Below are 23,192 nucleotides of genomic sequence, written 5' to 3'. Positions count from 1 at the left end.
TACCATAATTGTGATTCATAACATAACGTTTTTCTCATTAGCAACATTACCATAATATAACCATTAATAATAACCCTGTCAACATGTTTGAGAAACTGACGTGCCAATTTTCATATTATTTTGTGCATTATTATTTTCATAAATTTTGATATTGGTTTAAATGGTCTTATTATTTATATGTATACTTCCTCAGAATTAATTTGACTAAATCTTCTAATTTACCTATAAAATTAGGCTTCCAGTGTACATAAAGACAATAAAGAATCCATCAGAAATTCATTGATCTCATCTGCCGTCTCTTGCCATCAGCTCTGGAGCTGGTGGAGTAGCCCCAGCACACAGGAGGGGCTCAGGGCCAAGAGCCCAGCTGCCACATGGAGGAGCAGCCCCGGTGGCCCTCAGGCCTGCCCCTCACTGCCCACTGGGCTCTGCCTCCCTGCTGCATTCAGGTCAGGGCTGCTGCTTCCCTGGAACCATGGCCATGGCCAGCAGCAGGATGTGGCCTTTTCACTGCTGCTCTCTTTTGGCTTCCACATTGTTCCTCTGTGCTCTTGCATTTCTCTTAGCCCTCAGATCTCATGCACCTTGGTGACAGTCCTATTGTCTCTGCAGTGGCATCCCTGTGGCTGCAGGCAGCAGCAGGCAATGTGCAGCCACAGCTGGCCTCCCTGCTAGCACCACAGTAACAAAAGGGCTTAGGGCAAACCCAGAAGCCTGGACACCTCTTGCTATAGCTGCTGGAAGACATACAGCCAGGGAGTTACTCCCTGCTTCCCTGTTTTCTGGGATTTTTCCCAGAATGAAGGACACAGGCTGAAAGTCCCAGCATGGTCTGTGAGGAACCAAGGGCTGGACCAAGATCCCCCTTTGTGGTGGCACATGCCCAAGCAGACAGCAACTGGTCTTGGAATCATCTACATTGGAATGTGTCCCTGCAGTGGGGCAGATAGCCAATGCCTTCCTGGAGAGGAATCTGGAGCTGCCAGATGGAAGGGGAACCCAGGGAAAATGTACTTATTGGATAGTCATTAGAACCTCATAAAAGGAGTGACCAGGAAGTGTCTGGGAAAGGAAAAGGAAAATGTGAGGTGTCCAGGGGCTAAGGAAGACTCTGCAATTCCTGCTAAGGTGGTGAAGAGCCAGCAGGTGAAGGCCCATAAGAGTAATTGAGGACACCCTCCTTGAAGCCTCATGGGCCAGGTCTGGTACAGCACTCCCCTGCCCTTTGTGCCCTTAGAGACACCCCATGGCCCTATCAAGCATGGCCCTATAGTTCTGAGCCATCAGGGCAGGTGGAAAGGGGCTCAGCAGCAGAAATCCCCATGGAGTTGGGGCTGCTGACCACCTCGAGCAGAATGGGTGCGGCAGAGTCCTCTGGAAGACCCTGGGCACCACAGCCCCCTGGATCTGCAGTGCAGAATAGCCAGCTCAGGACCCTCCATTTCCTGAGCCATGGCTGGTCCCAGCCCGGGGGCTGCTCGGGAGGCCCAGAGCCACCTTTGTCCCAGCAGCTGTGGTGCCTTGCAAAGGGCTGGGGCTGTGGTGGCCATGCCCAGAGCCCTACAGCAGCCTGTGGTGGGAACTGCCCTGGGGCTAGCCCAGACTGGGCTGTTGGGCTGGGCTGCTGGGGTGGGCTGGGAAGAGTGCAGGGAGGTGGGGGGAGGTGGGTAGGGGCTGGGCTGGGCTGGACAGTGCCTGGCAGAGGGCAACAGCAGCATCAGGGAGTGGTGGGAGCATGTAGGGGAGGGATCCCAGCAGGGCTTGGTGCTGCAGAGCCACAGATGCGCGAAGGGAGCCCAGAGGTGCAGGGGAGAAGAGGCCACTCTGGGCCTTTGCTGGCCTGGGCAGAGCAGGAAGGGGGCCCAGGGCATTCATCCCCTCACCATGGCCTGCCAGAACCTGCAAGGTGGTCATGGAGCGTCCAGGGCCAGGCTCTGCACTGTGGCAGTGAGCCCTGCCTGTCCTCCTCCTGACACACTCCGTGCGGTGGCTGTAGCAGAGGAGACCCCTAGCCAGTCCCTGCATGAGCCTCTGCCCCCCGCTTTGCCCTAGCCCTCTCCAGCACCTTCCTTGCTGCTCTCTGATGCACACCAGGACCTCCCAGTGCATGCCGGCCAGCACATCTGCTGAGGGCCAGTGCAGCTGCTGCAGGGGCAGGGAGCTCAGCATGGCACATGCAGCCACCTGGGCCTGGGCCTGCCTCTCCCCTTGGCCTCGGCCCCGGCGTTGTCTCTGCTGGCAGAAGCTCTCTTGGCATGCACTTCCTGGCCTCCCCTCACAAGCGCACAGCTGCTGCCCACTCAGGCTGCTGGCACAAACATGTCCTCACAAGCAGCACCACGCCTTGGGCTGCTTCTCCTGGCCTCCCCCACCCCACTGCCTTTACTCCTTGTCTCTGCTGGGCCCCCTCATTGACACCCAAATGTGTCCCTTGGTTGTTGGCTCCATCTGTCCTGCCCCACAGGATGGTATATATGGGGTGGGACATGTTACTGTTACATGTGGAAGTGTTTTTGTAATCCTAATTCGTGATGGCACAAAACCACAGTTCTTTCACCAGTGATCTACATCCTTCTTCAGGTAAATTTTCAGGATCTATATTCATCACAGGAGAAGAAATACTGATGGTCATGAGCACTTGCATTTCATAGCTTTCTGCATCATGGTGTACTCCCTCATCTTCCAGGCACTTCCACCCCTCTTGAACAAACAATCCCTGTTGAATGTCCCCTTTCCAGCTGCCTGTCTGGACCTATGCACTTCCCATGGTTCTCCTGCTTCTTCCTCCCCTTACTCTTTGATCATTCAGACTTCTCTCACTGACCCAGTTTCTGCTTTGAGCTTCATTGAGTTCAAGCTTGCCCATCGATTAGCAGTCTGCCTAATGGTTTCTATAGCAAGCTCCTCATCATTTATCATTGAATTAAAATCATATGGAATAATAGTAATCTTAATACCTATAATTTCTTATCAATCAATATAAAATACTTAATCTACAGTCATCCTTTTGTGAGGATAAGCCAGTGAGGTAAACCTGACTGGAGACATACAAGATGAGGAGCTTGCTTTGCTGTTTGGAAAATTGCTGCATGTTTTCTTGTTGTTTGTTTTAAAATAAGGAAAAACCCTTCTGTGCCTGTGTGCAGCCAGGTCTCTGAAGAAAGCAGGTGGGAGCTGATGCAAAGGGGCTGTAACATCCAGCTGCAGACTTCAGTGCAGAAGTCTTGTGTAAGGGAAAGTGATGCAAGCGCCAGGTGGCCAATGAGAGAAATGTCAGGGTTGGGGTGGTGAGAAGCAAGGTTGTCCGTACATTGTCAGACCTCAAAAGGCTGCTTTCCCTCCCTATGGATGCCTCCATAGGTTAAGCGCTGGATTAATATCAATTGAAGAAAGATGCTCAAAACTGAAATGCAACAAAAAACATCCTTTAAAATGAGAAAAGATTTGTATTAGGTGCTTTTTGAAATATTCCTCCTTAACTACACCATGAAAGCTCTCTAATTAGTTCTCCAAGTCTTGAAGACTTGAATAAAACTATGGAAGACATATGGTTCCTTAGTTGTTTCTGCATTGTAATGAGTTCCATGGTGGATTTTGGTGCTCAGTCCGTGAATGTCAGGTACTGAGAGGAGAATGATGCAATTGCTTGAGCAAGTAAAGTCAGAAGGAAAAGTTGAAGTGACTTGGAGTATTAATGGGCCCCACTGAGGGCCGTTACCAAGAGATTCTCCTCAGGGACTTGTTAGGGCAGATAATTGGAGGCCATGATTACAGATAGGCAAAGCACTGTGCTGAGAAAAGTCTGGGTTTGTTGTGCTGAAGTAAAAGGGCCAGGTCCTGACTCCAGCCATTGGAAGGGAATGTCCTGCTCCCATGTCTGGCTCTGGGCTCTTGTTTGGGGTCTGTGGGATATGGTGGGCAGTGTGATGCCTCAAGAAGAACAATGGTATGACACCTCCCTGCCTCTGCACAGGGTCTCAAGAAAGCAATAAGCCCCCTTGCAATGACTGTATCTCATCTCCTCAGAAGCTCTATCCAAGGGGACAAAAATGTCAGGGCTGCTGGGGCCTTCTCTTCTTGACAGCACCCATCTCCTTGTTGCCTCCAGACTTCCCTGTGCTGCCCCACACTTTGTCCTATTTCCTGGAAACCTGCAGACACCCATCTCTGTTCACCACCTTGCTCACATCCTGGCATTTCTCTGGTTTCACCAATGTCTGGTCAACCCTCACCAGCTGTTCCTTCAAACACAAAGCCATGGGCTGATCAAAGATACTCTTTGGGTGACCTCTAGCACCACAGCACAACTCTTTGAGGGACATTTCTTCCTCTTCATGGCCAGTGCTAACCTTCCAAGGCGCATTTTCTGGCAGGTTTTTCTCTCCTGCTCTTTCCTACTACCAAAGAAAGCTCCATCAGGGTGGAAACCACTCCTAAAGTAGGCATCCCAACCCATTGGCCTTCTTGTGGCCAGTCAACTAACCAGACAGCAGTCACGTCACCAGCATCTTCTAAGCCATGGTCCAGCTGCTGACCTTACAGCTTTTTCTGTAGACACACTCAAGTCTTGTGCCTGCTGCTGTCCAGTCATGGACTCAAGTAGAAGGGACAGGACAACCCATATGCGGGTCTTCTTTCTGTCTGGATCCTTCTGGGTATGTGGGCAGATGGGATCCCACAGTCAGCATGCCAAACAGGTGCCTTCTGTTGGCCTTCCAGGACCACTGGCAGATGTCAGCCAAAAAGTACAGATCCAAGGTATAAGTGTAACCTTTCAGATACTTCAGACAGAAGTGACCTCACAGTCCCTTTCCGTGACATGTTCCTGCTGCTGCCCTATCAACTGCAGAGACAGAAGTGACCTCACAGTCACTCCACAGTCACATTCCTCCAGCTGGACTCCCACAACGACATCCCTTTATTTGTTCATCCCTTAATCCTTACTCAGAGGCTCTCTACTTTGCCATCACCAACTTGAAGTTCAACACAGTGCTAGTGTGGAACATGTTTTGTGTTAAGGGAAGGAATCAGGGTGAGCAAGAGAGGAAAGGTAATGGAAAGGGGTTATGGACTAATTTTGGCTTCAAGGGATATTGTGGTCAAAATTAGAGCAGTGGATTCCTGTCAGTGTGTAGAGTGGCATTTAGATTTAGTTATTAATGTAACAGGTTAAAAAAGGGTAAGGGCCTCACATGACTGCTTTAAGTCAGCTTTATGGTGGGATCAACATTACCTGAATATTCTTACCTGTACAAAATCGTTACCTTCTGCTATCTAAGCTCTTCTTTCCTTTCCCAAATCTCACATCTCTCCTGGCCAGGCTCCTCCTGCCTTCCCCATATCAGTCATCTTCTTAGTGGCAGCTTTCTGATGGCTTTCATGAACTCGAGAGTATCTGTCTCACCTCTGTTGGCTACTCTGTTCCTGAGAAAGAAGCAGCTCCTAAGCCAGCATGGAGAAGGACACAAAGGCTGTCGGAGCACCCTGTTCAATGTGCCCAGCAGCTCTGCAACACCACAAAAGTGTGCTTCCTGCCTACATGTTTTGGTTCCAGAATGGTTCCTATGGACCCAGGGTAACTTTTTCCCTGCCCTCATGAAGGCTTTGTGTTCCCCCAGACATCTGAGAGGCAGTGGCCTCCTCTGTGTAGAAATTTGAAATCAGCCCTGAAGGATGAATGAGTCAAAAGCCAAAACCTCTGACATGACAACACCTCTTCAAGACCTCTTCCTCTATGGGGCCTATCAGGTACTTAGGAAGAAAGGATCTCACAGACTATTTGTAAAGCAGGTGCATCAGCTGGCCTATCATGGAGACCAGCAGATGTCAGCCTAAAGGCACAGATCCCAGCCAGAAGTCAAGGGATGACCTGTCAGCTGCTTCAGAAAGAAGTCAACTCTGAGGCTGTTTAACAGCCATTTGCTTCCTACTGGACACTGTGAACTTACTGAAATTTCTGAGGTACCACTGCCCTCGTAATACCATACTTATAAAACACTCCCTTCTTGGGACAGAATCTGCCCAGGTAGAAGTGAGCTGGTTGTGATCCTTCCAGCCCATGGCACTGCTGCTGGACTCCCAGCCTCTCTGACGCACAGCAGCTAGTTCCACCAGATCATCCCCCTTCCACCAGATCAGGGGGATGAGTACCCAGAGAACAACTGGTCTTGCTGGTAAAGTCTCAGGCAAAGAAGGCATTAAGCACCTCAGTCTTTTCCTCATCTCTTGTCACTAAGTTTCCCCCCACATCCAGTAAAGCATGGAGATTCTCCTTAGTCCTCTTTTTTCTGTTTATGTATTTATAAAAACATTTTCTGTTATCTTTAACAGCAGTAGCCAGAGTGAGCTCCAGATGAGCTTTGGCCTTTCTCATTTTGTTTCTGCACATCCTCTTAAGATCCTTATAGTCCTCCTGAGTGGCCTGCCCTCTTTTCCAAAGGTCATAAATCCTCTTCTTTTTCCTAAGCTCTAGCCACAACTCTCTGTTCAGCTCTCTGTTCTTCCATACTGGCTGGACTTTGGGCATGTGGGGATGGACAGTCTGCTCCTGAGCCTTTAAGATTTCCTTCTTGAAGAGAGTCCAGCCTTTCTGGACTCGTCTGCCCTTCAGAACTGCCTCCCAAGAGACTCTGCCAACCAGTGTCCTGAATAGCTCGAAGTCTGCTTGTAGAATGCCTCATCTGTCTCCTCATCCTGGTTTGGCGGTCAATAAGATATCCCCACCACGATGCCTGCCTTGTTGGCTTTCCCTCTGACCCTGACCCATAGCGACTCAACAATATCATTCCGAGATTGAAGTTCTGCAACATCAAAACACTCCCTAATATAGAGAGCCACACCACCACCCCTTCTGTCCTGTCTGTCTCTTCTGAAGAGCCCATAACCATTCATTGCAGCACTCCAGTCATAGGATTGGTCCCACCATGTTCCAGTGATGGCAACCAGGTCACAGCATGCCTTTTAATTCTTTTATTTCTTTTATTTCTTTGCTATTGAGCAATGGCTACAGTTATATTATATTGTACCTGCAATAATAAAATCTCTGTTTATGGCCCAGATGAATTAAGCACTTCAGATGTCACTCAGATGTCCCTCTACCATCTCCAATATCACCTGGTGTCTGCCTCTGAACAGCTCCCTCTTGGTCTCTTTCTCTATTCAAAGTGCTGGGAGCTGAGACAAGCAGCTTACATGCTGCCTGGTTTGTGCCCACCTGAACCAATGCAAGAGGAATCCCAACTCCTGTGGGATTCTGTGAGGCATGGGACAGGCAGCTAAGCCCCTTTCTAGCCTCTGAACTGCAAACAAAGTATGAGATGCCTGGTTTGACTCAGCTGAAACCCTTCCCTAAGCAGGGGGAGGGAGATCCTTGGGTGGGTCTTCTGCCCAAAACCAGGACATGGAAAAGTGATCCAATTGGCTTCAGTTATCTGAGAGAAGAGGCCGAACCCCTCCTCATCACAGCCTCACTTCAGGAAGTTGTAGATTGCAATGAGGTGTCCCCTGAGCCTCCACTTCTGCAGACTAAACGACCCCAGCTCCCTCAGCTTCTCCTCATAGGACTTATGCTCCAGACCCCTCACCAGTTTTGTTGACCTGCTCTGGACACACTACAGCACATCGATGTTTTTTAGTAGTGAGGGGCCCAAAACTGAACACTACTCCAGGTGTGGCTTCACCAGAGCTGAGTACAGGGGGATGATCACCTTGCTGCTCCCGCTGGCTACACTATTTCTAACACAGGCCAGGATACCATTGGCCTTCTTTCCACCTGGGCACTCTGCCGGCTCATGTTCAGCTAAACATCGATCATCACTCCCATGTCCCTTTCCTCTTCACAGTCTTCTAGCCACTCTGTCCCAAGCCTATAGCATTTCATGGGGTTGTTGTGGCCAAAGTGCAGGATCCGGTGCTTAGCCTTGTTAAACCCCATCTCATGAGCCTCAGCCCAGCCTATCCCAATTCCTCTGAAGGACCACCTTACCCTCAGGCAGATCGACACTACCTCCCAACTTGGTGTTGTGTGCAAACTTACTGAGGGTACATTCAATCCCCTCATCTAGGTCATCAGTAAAGGTATTATACAAGCTAGGCTCCAGTACCAACCACTGGGGGATGCCACTTGTAACAGAATGCCAGCTGGACTGAACTCCATTAACCACAACCCGCTGGGTTAACTCCAGCCAGTTCTTCACCCAGAGAAGACTATACACAGCCAGGACAGCTGACCCAAAGGGATTAAATAGATGCTCCAATAGGTGTTCCAGCCCACCATGCCACTACCAAAAGCACCTCTCAGCCTGCAGCAGAGGAGCCTGCTGGGGAAGACCTGGAAGGCTGTGGGGACCCAAGTCTTGTGGTGCCAAGTCCTGCCCAAGGGTCCAAGACATCTCCCTGTTCAGCTCTTTCAAATGATCTTTCCCTGCCTGTGTGTGCTGGGCAGGCTTTCTTGGCCTCCATGGGGGCCCAAGGCAGCAGAAGGTGGGCACTGCCAGTGAGTGTCTCATGGGGCTTCACAGAGGTCCACTTTGTCTGGAAACTGCCTGTGGCTGGCAGGACGGAAATGTCTGTCAGTAGGAATAGTGTCCAGGGACGAGGGGCTCTGTCAGCCCCAAAGCCAGACCCCGACCCTGCTGGCTCTAAGATGTGCTCCTTCCTAGCCGCTGCGTCTTTAAACTCCTCTCCACTCCATCAGCCTCAGGGAGATGCCCAGAAACATGGTCAGGGAAGACTGGATCTGGGGCAAAGCCCCCAGAGGGTTTTAATATGAGGAAATACCAACACACAGCATAAAAACAGGGAAATACCAAGAGGGGAAATACCCATGTGCGTCTGCTGACTGCTGGAAAAGGGACACCATTCCCTGATGCTCACGGCTCTCCCAGTGGCACTGCGCTCTCCTCCCTCCCGGCTGCACCCAGCTGCTCAGCAGGGCTGGGCTCTGCTGGCCTGGGGCTCTGGAACTCTTGTGCACGCGGCTGTGGTGTCACATCCTGCGTGTCCTTGTGGGGACACGCCAGAGACACCTCTTCAACATCGTCATAGCCCGTGGTCCCCAGGAAAGGTGACGAGGTGTGTCCCTCAGCTCCAGGGACCCCAGCACTTCTCCGGGAGCGCAGGCTTCCCCCTGTAAGCATCAAGGCAGGCTGCTGTGGTGGGGCCTGTGGGGTGTCCCTCGGGGCTGTTTATCACCTTCCTCGTCCTCACCAGCCTGAGACACTCGGCCCATTCTCCCAGCCCCCACAAAATATCCCAGGACAGGTTCTCCATGTGGAGGTGGTCAGGCTTTCAATATGGCATGGATTCTCCTAGGCCTGGGGTTGGCATCTAGGATGTGGCAGTGCTGCATTGCCATCTCACCTGTGACTGCATCCCTGCGCCCATCTCCTTCCTCTGGTGTCCTGGGCACTTCCCATTCCCCCTGCCCAGGGACAGGATCCTCCCCAGGGTCAGAAACCTCCCCAGCATCATCATAGCCATCTGCTGGGTAACCTCCGGGCAGGACAGGGACATCTGAAAGGAGAGGGAAGGTGGTGGCAATGAGAAGAGATGTCCTGCAGAGCAGAGGATGGGAGGGTGTGTGGGGACACAGGGCTGACATGCTGCTGGTGTCAGGGTCACAGCAGAGCCTTCATGCTTCCAGCTCTGATGATAACACTCGGTGGCACTGCTGTCTGTCTGGTCTGTCTGCAGGGAGGAGAAATGGAGCCCTTCCTCGCCCCCCACCTTTTATCCCTGGGTGTGGCCCCAGACCATCCTCCTCCTCATGTGCCTGGGGTAGGGCTGCAGCTGAGTCAGGGACCCCTCTGAAAAGGAGCCTGCAGAGAGCTGCAGTGGGTGCTGTGAGATGAGCCCTGCTGCCCTGACTGGTGGTCAGCACTGCTGGGGATGGGCACCCACAGAGCTGGGGGTGCATGGGGAGGAGACCAGTTCCCTTGGGACAAGGCACTTACTTCCCAGAGAGGTTCCCAGAGCTGGCCTGGGACAGCCCTTTGCTTAGCCCTTGGCTCTCAATAAGGTGCAGGGACAAGCAGAGAGGGCCTGTCCCCTCTGGGATGGGCAGAGGTGGTGTGGAGGAAGCTCCTCTGTGGGGGCCAACAACTGGATGCTCTCCCACAGATCCCATGGTCCAACCATTTCAGGGACCATTGGCAGGAGCTGCAGGACACAGCCCTGGTCTGGGGCAGGGAGAAAGATCCCCTTCATGAACATACACCCACCTGAGAGACTGAACCTCGGTTGCTTCTCCCACACCAGGCTGTAAGCAATCTCCTCGTACACGGCCTCAGGGAAGGGCTCCCCAGCTCTCCCGGAGCCTGGGGACAGAGGAAGGACAGGTCTGGGAATGGGCAGAGAGGGACAGGACCCCACTGGGTTCCCCCAGCCCCATTCCCTAGGCCAGCACAGGGCTGTCCCCACAGCACAGCCCCACTGTGTTGTGTTGGCACTGCAACCACATCCCCAGGGAGGGCAGCATCCCCATGGAGGTGGTCTGGGGCAGCCTCACACCATCCCTCTGGAGACAGCCCTTGTGCCCCTTTGGTCCCTGGGTCATGTCCCAGTGCAGACCCTGCACCAATTCCCACATTTCTCCTTCCCATTGACCTGCTCCATCTCTGCCACACACATTAATAGCACAGCCCGTGTCCTGTTGGGAGGTGGCTGACACCACAGTGATGGATCCTGCTACCCCATGCTCCTCCTGCTGGTGTGGACCACATCACTGCCAGCAGTGCATCCTCCCCGTCTCACCCAGCCCAGCTCTCACATTTCTCTTCTCACCCCAGAACTGATGCCTCAGGCTCTGGACTCTCTCCACCCCTTGATGTTGGTGCCCCATGGTCTGTCAGTCAGTGGGGCAGCACATGGGGCAGGAGGCAGCACACAGCTCTGTTTCTGTGCCCCAGAACACCAACACCCCCAGCACCCCTGGCCCTGCCAGGAGGCATCTACCCCCAGGACCACTGGGGAAGGACCCACCTCTGCGCCGAGCCCTGGCACTTCGCACCTGCCCAGCCAGGAGGGCCAGGAGCAGGCAGAGGAGGGCCCCCAGGATGATGCAGATGACCACAGGCACCGAGAGTCTCTCGCTGCTGGTGGTCGGACGGCCCCGTGGGGGATCTGCATGGGCAGGCACATGGCAGGGGCAGCATCAGGCATGGGAGAGGTTGGGGGCAGGACATGCCACTCCTGACCACACAAGGCAGCAGGGGTTGGGGGGGCGGATAGGGCTGGGTGATGGGGCAGCTCCCACCCTGCTGGGTCCATCACAGACTTCTCCCAGCTGCTTCGGCTTTCTGGGAGTCTCACAGCCCAGCAAGGAGCCCCTTCCCCTGGCTGTGGGTCACAGCGTGGACATGGACAGCCCCAGCCCTGGGGAAGGACAGCTTACCTGCTTGCAAGGGGGGTGTTGCTGTCCTGGGTGCAGCTGCAGGGGAGCAGAGGAGCTGGGCTGAGAGGCTGGGGCTGTGGCACCAGGCAGCCTCCCTGGCAAATGACCCCAGCATGTGCCCCCTGAATTGTCCCTCCTGTGGGGCTGGGCAGGGTGGCAAGGACAGGGCCCAGCACCACTGCTCTGGGCTGCTCACAGGACAGTGCAGGCAGCCCAGGGGATGTGCTGGCACATCCAGCCCCACAGCGGCTGCTCCCCACCCAACACCAGCCCCCCACCCTGCAGGAACACCCTTGCTCAGGCCAGCAGCGGGGCCATGCCAGGATCCAGCAGGGCAGACACCCAAGCCAGCTCCTTGCCAAGCCCCCAGCCATGTCTCCCAGCCCCACTGCTCACCTGAGCAATGCACAGCCGCATCTGCCTTATGCTGGCAGGCACCGCTGTCCCCTGGCTGGGCCCAGCAGTCCTGCAGAGACAGCTCCGTCCCCCTGCACTCCATCAGCCACATGGGGCCCGTCCCCTCTCCAGCAGCAGCCTGGCCCAGGGCATAGACCGCGGGGCCACAGCCCAGCTGCCTGCACGCCACCTCGGCATCCCGCATGTCCCAGGCATTGTCACACAGCGTCCCCCAGGTGCCGCGGTGCCAGATCTCCACTCTGCCCGAGCAGCCGTCCTTGCCTCCCACGGTACGGATCTTCTCCCTGTCTGGGGAGGCAGCGATGTCCCATGGCACCAGGACAACTGGGGGAGCCCTGCCAGGTAAGGGGGCACGTGCAGGGGCAGCTCCCTACCTGTGCAGCTGGTGGAGTTGGGGCATGCAGCCACCTGCGGCCTTTCTGTCCATGTCCCAAAGGAAAGAGAAGTTGGGCTGAAAAGGGCTGCTCTGGGGGTCATGCAGAAGAGAGCAGAGCTGACCTCTGCTCACACGTCCCCATGCTGCCTGGGTCAGGGCAGCAGCAGAACCCTGTTCACTCAGGGGACACACACGGCACTGCCGGGGGGAACCAAGTGCTCGGCCCCACAGGGTCCCTGGTTCACAGAGCAGCAGGAGGCTGTCCCAGGAGGGGGGACTCCTGAAAGCCCTGCATGGTCTCCTCTCAGACCTTGCCTGCAGTTGCCTCTGCATCCCCCAGGGAGCTGCTGGCAGCCCGGCTGTTTGCTGCTGGTGGACATGGGTGGCTCTGAGAGCTGAAGTCACCTTTGTGCCACCAGCAGCAACAGGGTCTAATGCAGGAAGTCAAAGCCCCTCTGGGTTCCTTCTCTGCATTTCACCATACCCAGTGGGGAACAGGACCTGGTGCCTTGATGGCTCAGATTTACCATTGCAGGTGATGTTGGCCTCTTCTCGGCGGTCAGTACACGACTGCGGATGCCAAGAAGCAGAGGGACACTGCCAGAAGGAGCTGTTTCTCTTCCCACACTCCACGCGATCCAGCCACGCGGTGCCAGACAGCTCAGCATAGCTATAATCTGTTTCCAGTTCCCCTTCATTCCCACAGCCCAGCTCCTTGCACACCAGTGACACCGTCTCGGTGGTGATGGAGTTGGAGCAAACGCTGCCCCACGTCCCGTTGTAGAAAACCTGCAGGCGCCCGGAGCAGCCGTCGCTGTTCTCCAGCCTCAGGGCCATGAACTCTGGAAGGAGGAGAGGCCCCAGGGACATCCTTGGATGTCAGCCACTGATGGCCTTGGCCCTACCTGGTTCTGCCCTCACCCAGCCTAACTGGCCCCAGCTCCCCTCCCCACTCCCAGCACAGACCTGAACAGATGACTCCCGCGTCCTCCTTGTGCCTGCAGTCGTGCTGCCCCCAGGCCTCGGCAGGGCAGTCCCAGAGAGCAGCTTCGGCCCCGGAGCAGTTGACGCCATCCAGCCAGATCTGCCCGGAGCCCTCCCCAAACCGAGCAGAGCCGGCTGCCTCCAGGGCCCCTCCGCAGCCCAGCTGGCGGCAAACGATGGCGGCGTCGGCCAGGTCCCAGGCATCGTCGCAGACGGTGCCCCAGCGCCCCTGGTAGTAGATCTCCACTCTCCCGGCACAGCGCCCGGCCCCGTCCACCAGCCGGACCCGCCGGCTCCCTGCAGCAGGGAGAACCCCGGCCGTCAGGGGCTGGCTGCCCTCCCAGCCCCACACCTGGGGGACGTGCAGCACCACTCACCCCGGCACACGACCCCCACGTCCTCCATGATTCCTGTTGCAGGGTGGCTCTGAGGCAGGGAGGTGTTGCAGAGGCTCAGGTTAGCCTCGTGCCCTGCACACCGCACCCCATGCAGCCCCACAGGTCCTGGTCCTCGCTCGGCCCTCACTGGGGTGTAGGCTGCCTCTGCCTCTCCGCACTGCAGCTGCCGGCACACCACGCTGGCCTCCTGCATGTCCCACTGCTCATCCAGGACTCTGCCCCACGTCCCGTGCTGGAAGACCTCCACGCGGCCGTCGCACCAGCTCTCTCCACCCACCAACCGTACAGACATGTTGCGAGCCGGGCCTGATGAGAGCAGAAATTCAGCCTGGTGCTGCAATGGGGTCCAAAACTTTGTGTGGCCGTGTCACACACCAGGGGCAAATGGACTTTGCAGCACTGCCCAGCACTCACCTGAGCAAATGACAGCAGCAGCGTTCTCCTGGGAGCACGGCGAGGCCCCCAGGGCAGTCACCGGGCACTGCCCCAGGTGGGCTTCAGTCCCGTCACAGTGGAATGAGTCTCTCCAGACGGGGCCAGTTCCTCTCCCAAAATGCCCTCCTCCAGGAATGAACTCAGCAAAGCCACAGCCGAGGTGCCGACACAGAACGTGGGCGTCCGAGAGGTCCCAGTGGGAGGCACAGAGGGTCCCCCAGCTCCCCAGCACCTCCACCTCCACCCTGCCCTCACACGCTGTGCTGCCGTTCACCAGCCTGAACCCTGTGTACTCTGGGGACAAAGGAGGGTGAGAGAGGCCACATTTGTGCTCTTGCTCCCACAGGAGCTGCAGGAGAGGCCAAAGGGACAGCGTGCCTTTCTCCTCCTGCAGCAATATTTTAGGGCCGCAGACCACCACCTCACCCCACCTGTCCCCCACCCAGCACAGCCCAGTGCCCACCCTGCTCTCCTTCCCCCACCACAGCCCCAGTGGCCATCATCCCACCCCAAGTCCTTACGTGTGCAGGTGACATGAGTGCCATTGCTGTGGGTGCAGGCCTTGTCCTTGGGGGCTCCCGTGGGGCAGAAGGAGAGGACGGATTCATTCCCCACACACTGCAGCTCTCTGTCCCAGACAGGACCGGCCCCTTCTCCCAGCTGAGCTGCCCCATGGACAGACAGGGCTGTGCCACACTGCAGCTCCCTGCACACCACCTCGGCAGCTTTGGCACCAAAGTGGGAGTGACAGACAGCTTTCCACTGGTCCCTGTCGTGGACCTCCAGACTTCCTGAGCAGGGGCTGTCCCCTCCGACCAGCCGGACAAATCCTGGAGCAACCAAGGAGACCTGTGAGTTCCCAGAGCCCTCTAGCACTTCCATGCCCACCTCCCACCTCATCCCTAAAGTGGCCAGATTCAGAGCTCCACGGCCAGCCCAGAAGCTATCCATGGGTACTGATGACACAAAGAGGTCAGGGCCCCCCTGCTACTCCTCAGAATCCAGCCCAGTACCCATGGGCTGCCCTCTCTCCCAGCCCCCAGCTGCAGGCACTGGTCAGAAAAACTGCAGCTGGTTGGAACCCCTGGGCTGCCCAGCACCGGCCCCAGCACTGCAACACCCGCAGCATGTGGGCCCAGGGAAATGGGCCCAGGCACTGGGGGCTGCTGCAGCTGGCTCTGCCCTGCTGGGCTCAGGCCAGGCTGAGGAACCCTTGGAGCTGCCAGAAAAGCCCCCTGTTCCCAGGGGTGCTGGGACTCTTGGGGAGCTGCTGTTACATGGGGCACATCTGGGGAGCAGGTAAAGGGGGGTCCTCAGGCAGGGACAGTGTGTGTTGCTAAGCATTCACAACCCCAGCCACCAGCCACACATGGAGTAAAAGAGTAGGCAGAGAGCAGCCCTGGGCTGACACAAGCTCCCGGTATGAGGGCAGGCACCGAGGAGAGCCAGGAGGTGCTGGCACAGCCCCTGCGGCACAGGGCAGGCAGGAGAGGCTGGGCAGTGGGTCAACACTGCCTGGAGGGGCCATGTCCCTGGGGGCTGGCTCTCATGGGGTGACCCCGGGACAGAAACCAGGTGCCACTTGCCACCCTGCTCCTCTGCACAAGCCCAGTGCTCCTGCCTTCTGAGCAGCCCCTCTGCTTTGGCTGAGGTTCTCGTGTCTGCTGGGGGTACAACCCAAAAGTCCTGGGCCATTGCACACCCTTCCCTGAGGCTGCTGGTGGCTGGGGGAGCTGCTCTAGATTCCCCTGGCATAGGGACCAGCCTGCCAGACAGGGCCTGGGTGAATGGCAGGAGAAAGATGGGAACCAGGCAGCACACTAGGGAAGGGTGAAGGCTTTCCTTTTCCAGTCCCAGACACCTCCCCAGGCTTGGCTGCTCCAGCTTCAGGGCCAGGCTGGGTGTGCTCCCACTGGGCTTTCCCCAGGGACAAGAGACACCAGCAGGGACAGACCCAGCTCAGAGTGCAACGTGACACACAGAGCCATGTTCTGGTGTCCACTTGTTGCTTCCTGAGGTCACAGCCAGGTCCCTTTCACTGTCCTGGTCCCAGAGATAGGGAACAAGTTCAATCCTTACCTGAACATATCACTCCAGCGTCCTCATCGTGATAGCAGTTTGCTTGACCCCACCCACTGTGGGTGCAGTCAGACAGGGCAGACTCAGTGCCATTACATTCAACATCATCCATCCAAATGGAACCAGATCCTGGCCCAAAGTGTGCCTCCTCAAAAGCTTCAAGAGCAACCCCACAGCCCAGCTGCCTACAAACCACTGCAGCATCAAAGATGTCCCAGGAGTCATCACACACGGTCCCCCACTGATGCTGGTGTTTCACCTCCACTCTCCCAGCACAGCGACTGCCACCATCCGCCAGCCTCACCTCCGCAGCCCCTTCAAACACCAACATAGGAAGGGTCAGGAGAGCTTCAATCCCCATTCTGGGGGTCTGTGAGAGCCCCCTGCCCAAGAAGAGTCATAGGTCCCAGGGTGGGAGCCCTGCCCCACGTGCGGTCCCTGGGGCAGTGTGTGAGGGTGTCTCTCCACTCCCCATGGGCTATGCTGGCTGGGGGTACCCAGCTCTAGACCCCTGGGCCATTCGCTGCCCCACAGCCCTCAACACCTCCTCCCACCCCAGTGGCCCCCTGCCCCCACCCACCCCCACACAGCCCCCAGCCCTCCTCAGGGCTCCCACTCCTCCCCAGTCCAGTGTCCCACAAACAGCCCCATGCCCCTGAGCAGCTTCCATTGCTCATTGCCTGTCACAGGCACCTCCCAAAAACACTATCCTACCCAGGACCTCGAGGGTGCCCACAGCGCACTGAGTTGATCACAAGGATACCAACAAACTGCGTCCCTTCTCCGTCCCTGCTGTCAGACCAGTCCCTGTGCTTAGCCAGGGCCCCAGGAAGGACACCTCTCTACCACTTCTGGGTGCAGATGCTCCAGTCCGCTTCTGTTACTGGGACACAACCTGCACTCCTGGAGTCCGTATTTCCCCAGATCCCAGGGGCAGGGAACAGCACACAACCCCTCCGGGACATCCCAGACATTGGCTGTGCCCTGGAGATCACTGAGGGCCACTCTCACTGTCTGGGAGTCCTCCAGACCCAGGGTGACAGTGCCGGGAAAAAAGGGGTCCCAAAAGGGTACCCAAGGTCAAGGTTTCTAGAAATGAAGCCAGGCATGGTCTGCCAAATACATGGGAGCTGTGGAAATGGATTACCCTCTCCCACCCAGACAGGCACAGATTAAAACACAGGGATGAGGGACCGAGCACCTTCTGCCTCTCATTTCAGTGGTGCCTGCAAAGCAACCCCACTCCCAGAGAGATCCCAATGACCCCACTGCTGCCCACTGGCCCCAATCTGTTGAAGAAAATAGCTGCCACTTACCTCTGCATGGATGCACCAAGAGGAACAGCCACAGCACCCAAGGGAGCAGGAGTCCCTCTGTCCCCATCCTGAGGCTCCTGTCCTGACAGCAAGGCCCTGCTGCTGGAGTTCCTGGGGACCCACAAGGAAATGGAGATGATGGGAGGGCAATATATCTGTGCAGATGCTGTCCCAGCTGCAGGAGGAGCCAATCAAAGCAGTAAGCACCTTTTTAGAAGTTATCGGCACTTATCTCCCCTCCGACGCAGCCCAGCTCTCCAATGAACTTCTCCAGCGCTCTTCATGACCATATATGAGGGACGGCTCCACTGCGGCTCTCACGTCACTGCGGTGGGAGATCATTGTGGGGTAGGGCTGGGTGTGGGGGCAGATGGCTCTGACACCCCTTGCAGCCTGCTGTGGGAGCACGGAGCATCTCCTAAGCTGTAGCATCCAAGAGCCCAAGGTGCGATTGTCCGGCCATCCTTGCGCCATGGGATCCACGGGGCTGGTCCTGCAGCAGGGCTGTGTCAGGCTGGGAAGGGACCAGCCCCTGCCCCTGATACAGCCCCCGCTGTGCTGGCAGCAGCAGCTGGGAAAGGCCCTTGGGCAGGGCCAGAGCCCCATTATGGGGGTGCTGGCTGTCCTGTCCCTCCCCAGGGAGCCTCCTGTGGGGTCCCGGCAGCAGCCAGAGCTGGTCCAGGGCCTGCCCTGGCAGCAGAGCTGCAGCCCAGAGCCTCAGGCGTCTCCCTGGCTCTCAGCGTGTCACCCAGGGGCCGTTATTCCCCACGGCGGGTCGGGAGCTGGAGCCTGCCTGCCACTGCAGGTGCACAAACCGCAGCCCACGTGACATGGCGCCCGGGCAGGAAGACGGTGGTTTCCTCCTGGCCCCGTGCCCAGGCATGGCCCTGCGGTGCCTCCCAGCCTCCTCACAGCTCCAAGCCTGGCAGAGTGCAAGAAGTGTTGGGACAATGCTCTCAGACATATAGTTTATTATATATATATATATGTATATATATATATATACACACATATATATATACACACACACATATATATACATATAGTATTTTTAATGGATCACAAAATTTTATAAATACATACAAAATATATTTTTTACTTATACACTATTATGTTATATTATTATGTATTTCATTAGATTACATGTTATTAATAATATTTTATATATTATTTATATATATATAAATATAAAAATAGATTTTATATTATATATTTATATATATATATTTATATATTTTATATATACTAATATTTTATATATTATTTATATATAATATTATTATTTTTATATAATAATATTATTAATAATATTTAATATTTTATATATTTTAATAATATTTTATATTTTAATATTTTATATTTCATATTATATGTTATGTATATTACCAATAATATATATCATATTACATTATGTTATTTGATATATCTTTATATTACATACAGTATTCTAGTATATTATATAGTATTATGTTATATTATACAGTATATTATATAATAATAATTATTTTATATTTTTTATTTTATTTTATTACCTTAATTTTATACACATTACATATATATATAATGTTTATTTTATATATGTATTATACTTTTAAATATTTTTTATTTATTTATAGCTTTTATAATTATTAAATATATATATATATATATATATATTTTTGTCTGGTGGCTGGAGTTGGACTCTCTGATCTTCAGTTCTTTCCAACTCGGGATATTTCATTATTCTGACCAATCCAGCTCCAGGTGATGCCATAGCATCTTCACTTGCCATGCGCCTGCTCCTGGCCTGTAGTCAGGCAGCAATGACCTCACAAACACCTACACAATTCTTGGTCTGCCAGCTCCTCAGGCACCAGTGGCCTCACAGGTACAATGCATGGGCCTTGCCCTGACCTATCAGCTAATTGATCACCAATGACCTCCCCACAGACCTACACAAGCCATGTGCTTATTCCTGGCCTCCTGGCTTCTCAGGCACCAGGGTCCTCCCAGCATCTAGCACAGGCCATATTTGCTCTCGGCCAGTCAGCTACTCAGGCACCACTGGCATCGCAAGAACATTCACCTGCCATGGGCCTGCTCATGGCCTATCAGATCTTCAGCTGACAGTGACCTCATAAGCACAGATGACCTATTGGAAGATGTCAGAGTCCCTGCCCATGACAGGTTGTGGGTGCTCATGCTCAGCTGGCTGTTGACCAACATCCCCAGGTGCTTTTCTGTTGGCATCTGTCCAGCCACTCTTCCCCAAGCCTATGCTGCATAGGATTGATATGATCCAAGTGAAGGAGCTGGCACTTAATCTTTGTTGAATGTCATGTGATTGGACTCAGTCCATCAATCTAGCCTTTCCAGATGCCTCTGAAAAGCTTTCCTTCCTCAAGAAGATCAACTGTCCCAACTAACTTGTTATCATCTGTAAATGTATTAGTGGTGTACTTGATCCTCTCAGTCAGATCATCCATCAAAATAGTAAACAAAGCTGGACCCAGTACAGAGGCCTGGGGAATGCCACCCACGACCATCCACCAACTGGATTGATCTCTCTTCACTCAGACTCTTTGAGCATGGCCATCCAGACAGTTCTTCAGCCAGCAAACTGTACACCTGTCCAAGCCATGGGCAGACGGATGGGTTGTCATTCTGCAGGGCTGCTGTTACTGAGTCCACACTGAGAAGATGTAGCTCCTTCCATTAGGCTTTTTGTGATGCCCTGTTCTCAGTCCTTTCAAACCAACTAAGCATGAATTTGGTGCTTGTGATGAGCTGGTTCTCAGCTCATGTTCCAGTTACTTGCTAGCATGTATCATTGTTGTGGAGTTTGTACAGCACTGGCATTCTTGCATTCCTTTTTGTCTCTGTTTGCTTGAGTCTGCATTGTCAATGGTAGTTAGGAATACTGGAGGAGTGGCTGCTGGGAAGCATGAGGTTGCTTCTGTCATGGTGGGACCTCGGTCAGCATTCACAGTGCAGTGACTCAAGCTGTGACACAGACAGGAATTCTATCCTTTGAGGGAATCCCAAAGGTAATTCCGTCTTGAAGGGTGATGCCATCCTGAGTTGTGTCCTTGCCTATGCAGCATCTGTCAAATGGCTGATATAATTTTCTCCTCAGAAGAAAGTCCCTATCATGAGGGGCTGTCTAGAGCTGGGCTCCTCTCCACAGTTCTGACACAGAGTCTTCTCTTGCAGGGGCTCTCCAAGGACTGCATCCTCCTTCAGGCCACATCCACCTGCTCCCACATGGGGTTCTCCATCAGCTGCAGTGTGGAGATCTGCTCCAACATGGTGCACCACAGGTCTCATGGAGAACTTCTCCAACACCTGGAGCATCACCTCACCCTCTTTCTTCACTGGCCTTGGTGTCTGCAGGGTTGTTTTCTCTCACAGTTTCTCCATCTTCTCTCCCAGCTATTCCCTCATGTCATTTTCAACCCCTTTCTTTAAAAAGCTCTCACAGATGTACAAACAGCATTACTCATTGGCTGAGTTTGGCCAGCAGCATGTCCCTTTTGGAGCCAGCTGGAAGTGGCTCTTCTCTAAGAAGGGGCAGCTTCTGGACTCTCCTCACAGACACCAGCCCTGCAGCTGTCCCTGCTACAAAACCCTTTCCATGTATGTCCAATACAACCTCCCACCCACAAAGTAAAATCAGAGCCCAGACAAGCAGCAGCAGACCCATGAGCTGGCAATGGCAAGGCACATCAAGGCCTTCTAGCAGAGGCAAACCCTGGGAGAACTGCTCTGAGTTTTTTTGGCTCTGCCCTCCATGGATGAGATAAAACAAGGAGGGTTTTGGCAGGGGTTGAGCTATTCCTCACTTGTGCTTAGGTGGGAGGTTAGAAACCAGCCCAGGTGTTTGTACCAAACCCAACACACCCACACACATCCCAGAGCAACAGGGACTGCACTACCACAGGCCACCTCTGCACACCTGTGCATTTCCCTACAGGACACATTGGGTGACACACACCTTGGACATTCCAGGACCAAGGGATCTCTGCAGAGATACTGTAGCTTGGCTCAGGGCATGTGCTAAACCTGCTCTGAGCTGGAAAGATCCCCAAAGTGCTCAGTGCAGTATTTCCAGCCTGTAGAATTCAAGTAATAGTTAAACAAGTTTTGAAAATGTGCCCCGACACCAACCTGTACAGCCATGGGCTTCCTGTTGCCTCCTCAGACCCTGAATCACAGCTGATCTCAGCAGAACATCCCCACCCATCTCCTCCTTGAGTTCTGTGACCTGACCACATCCATATCATCTCACCTGCCTCCTCCAAGACCAAGCAATTGCTGCAGGACCTCTCAAGCTCTGCCCAGCCTCATGAGGCCGAACTCCTTCAGTTAGGTGACTAGACCACAGGAATGCAGGATTTGGGGCTTAGGTGTTCAGGTTAAGGTTTAGGGATTAGATCTTGCCTTCCAGGGTTAGTAGTCGGGCAGAGTATTAGAGGGAGGCCTGTGTTTACTGCTTTGGTTTCTAGTCTGTGTGTAGTGTAGAGACTATGTTATTTGTTGGGATTTTCTTCAGGGCTCTGTTGAGGAATCATGTCATGGAATTCAGTGCTAAGGATGAAAGGCTGAGGAATAGGGTGAGAATTGAGCTAAGAGTGTATGGTAAGGCCTTATGGATTTAGGATTTGCTAACCCACGCCAGGTGAGGTTTGAGGGTAGGAGTAAGAGTAGTGGATTCCTTGCAGAGAGAGGGATAGCATTTAGATGTAGGGGTAGGGCTTATGGTTACTGCTTAGAAATATTGCCAGGGCTTGACCTGGATGTTTTCCTAGTAAGTGTTGCAGCTCACAGCCTTATCTGAACCCCTCTCACCTCTTCCAGATCTTTCCTTTCTGTTAGCCAAGCCCCTCTTGTCTCCATGAGATTTCCCACCTTTATTCACCCAGCTTTCCCCTGTCCTCACAAGATACATCACCCTGTTGGGGACAGCTTTCTGAGGGCCTTTGTCACCTCAGAGGCTCTGCCTCCCTGATGTTGGCCAGCCATGTGCTGGGACAGAAGTGACCTCACCGCCAGCATCCACAGGGCTACAAGGAGCTGTTGTGCTCAAGAGGCCTCTTCCCAGCCCAGCCCATGAAGCAGATGAGGTCAGTGGCAGTGTCCTTGCTGCAGGAGATGCTCTGACACTCCCCCCCACCCCAACTTGGCCCTGGAGCTCCTCAGGCAGCACCACTGCACACACTCAGCACACTGCTCTGCTCCCAGGACATCCCATGTCCCACACAGCCTTGCCCCAGCCCAGCACATCTGGGTTGGCCTGAGCAGCCATTCCTGCAGACCCTGCCCATGATGCCCATAGCCACTGAGCTGGCAGTGCTGCTCTGCAAAGCGAGGGGGCTGTGGTGTGCGGGGCCTTGCATTGAACTTGTGTGATTGCATTTTATTACACAGATGCTATGAAAAAGTCTTCACTGACTCACTTAAAGTGTTGTTGCACATTTATACAGCCTCCATATGAGACAGAACAGTTTCATTCATTCATAGTAATGGGGGGAATTAAAATATTTATGTAGGAATGTAATGAATGCAAACAGTCATAATGACAATGAAAAGGAAAGAAGGGAAGGGAAGGGAAGGGAAGGGAAGGGAAGGGAAGGGAAGGGAAGGGAAGGGAAGGGAAGGGAAGGGAAGGGAAGGGAAGGGAAGGGAAGGGAAGGGAAGGGAAGGGAAGGGAAGGGAAGGGAAGGGAAGGGAAGGGAAGGGAAGGGAAGGGAAGGGAAGGGAAGGGAAGGGAAGGGAAGTTATAAACGTAAGCCTAGAAGGGGATGTACTAGGATTCA

The 23,192-nt window shown here is 54.0% G+C and overlaps 1 protein-coding gene across 1 annotated transcript; it reads right to left on the bottom strand.

Annotated features, from left to right (window-relative positions):
• Positions 1-8,671: 8,671 nt before the first annotated feature.
• Positions 8,672-16,442, bottom strand: LOC309890564 (antigen WC1.1-like; the record flags this gene model as incomplete). The annotated part of the gene is made up of 10 exons (XM_082784988.1): positions 8,672-8,737; positions 9,361-9,554; positions 10,221-10,316; positions 10,981-11,121; positions 11,789-12,144; positions 12,670-13,027; positions 13,152-13,466; positions 13,547-13,873; positions 13,982-14,296; positions 16,082-16,442. 10 exons carry the CDS (start codon positions 16,440-16,442, stop codon positions 8,672-8,674), a joined length of 2,529 nt encoding a protein of 842 aa, XP_082641114.1.
• Between the last annotated feature and the right edge of the window lie 6,750 nt (positions 16,443-23,192).

Source organism: Aythya marila, assembly GCF_965140915.1.
Source record: "Aythya marila genome assembly, contig: HAP1_HAP1_SCAFFOLD_169, whole genome shotgun sequence".
NCBI lineage: Eukaryota > Metazoa > Chordata > Aves > Anseriformes > Anatidae > Aythya > Aythya marila.
The sequence above is the reverse complement of the archived record's forward strand: the minus strand, read 5'-3'. Positions and strand labels throughout refer to the sequence as shown.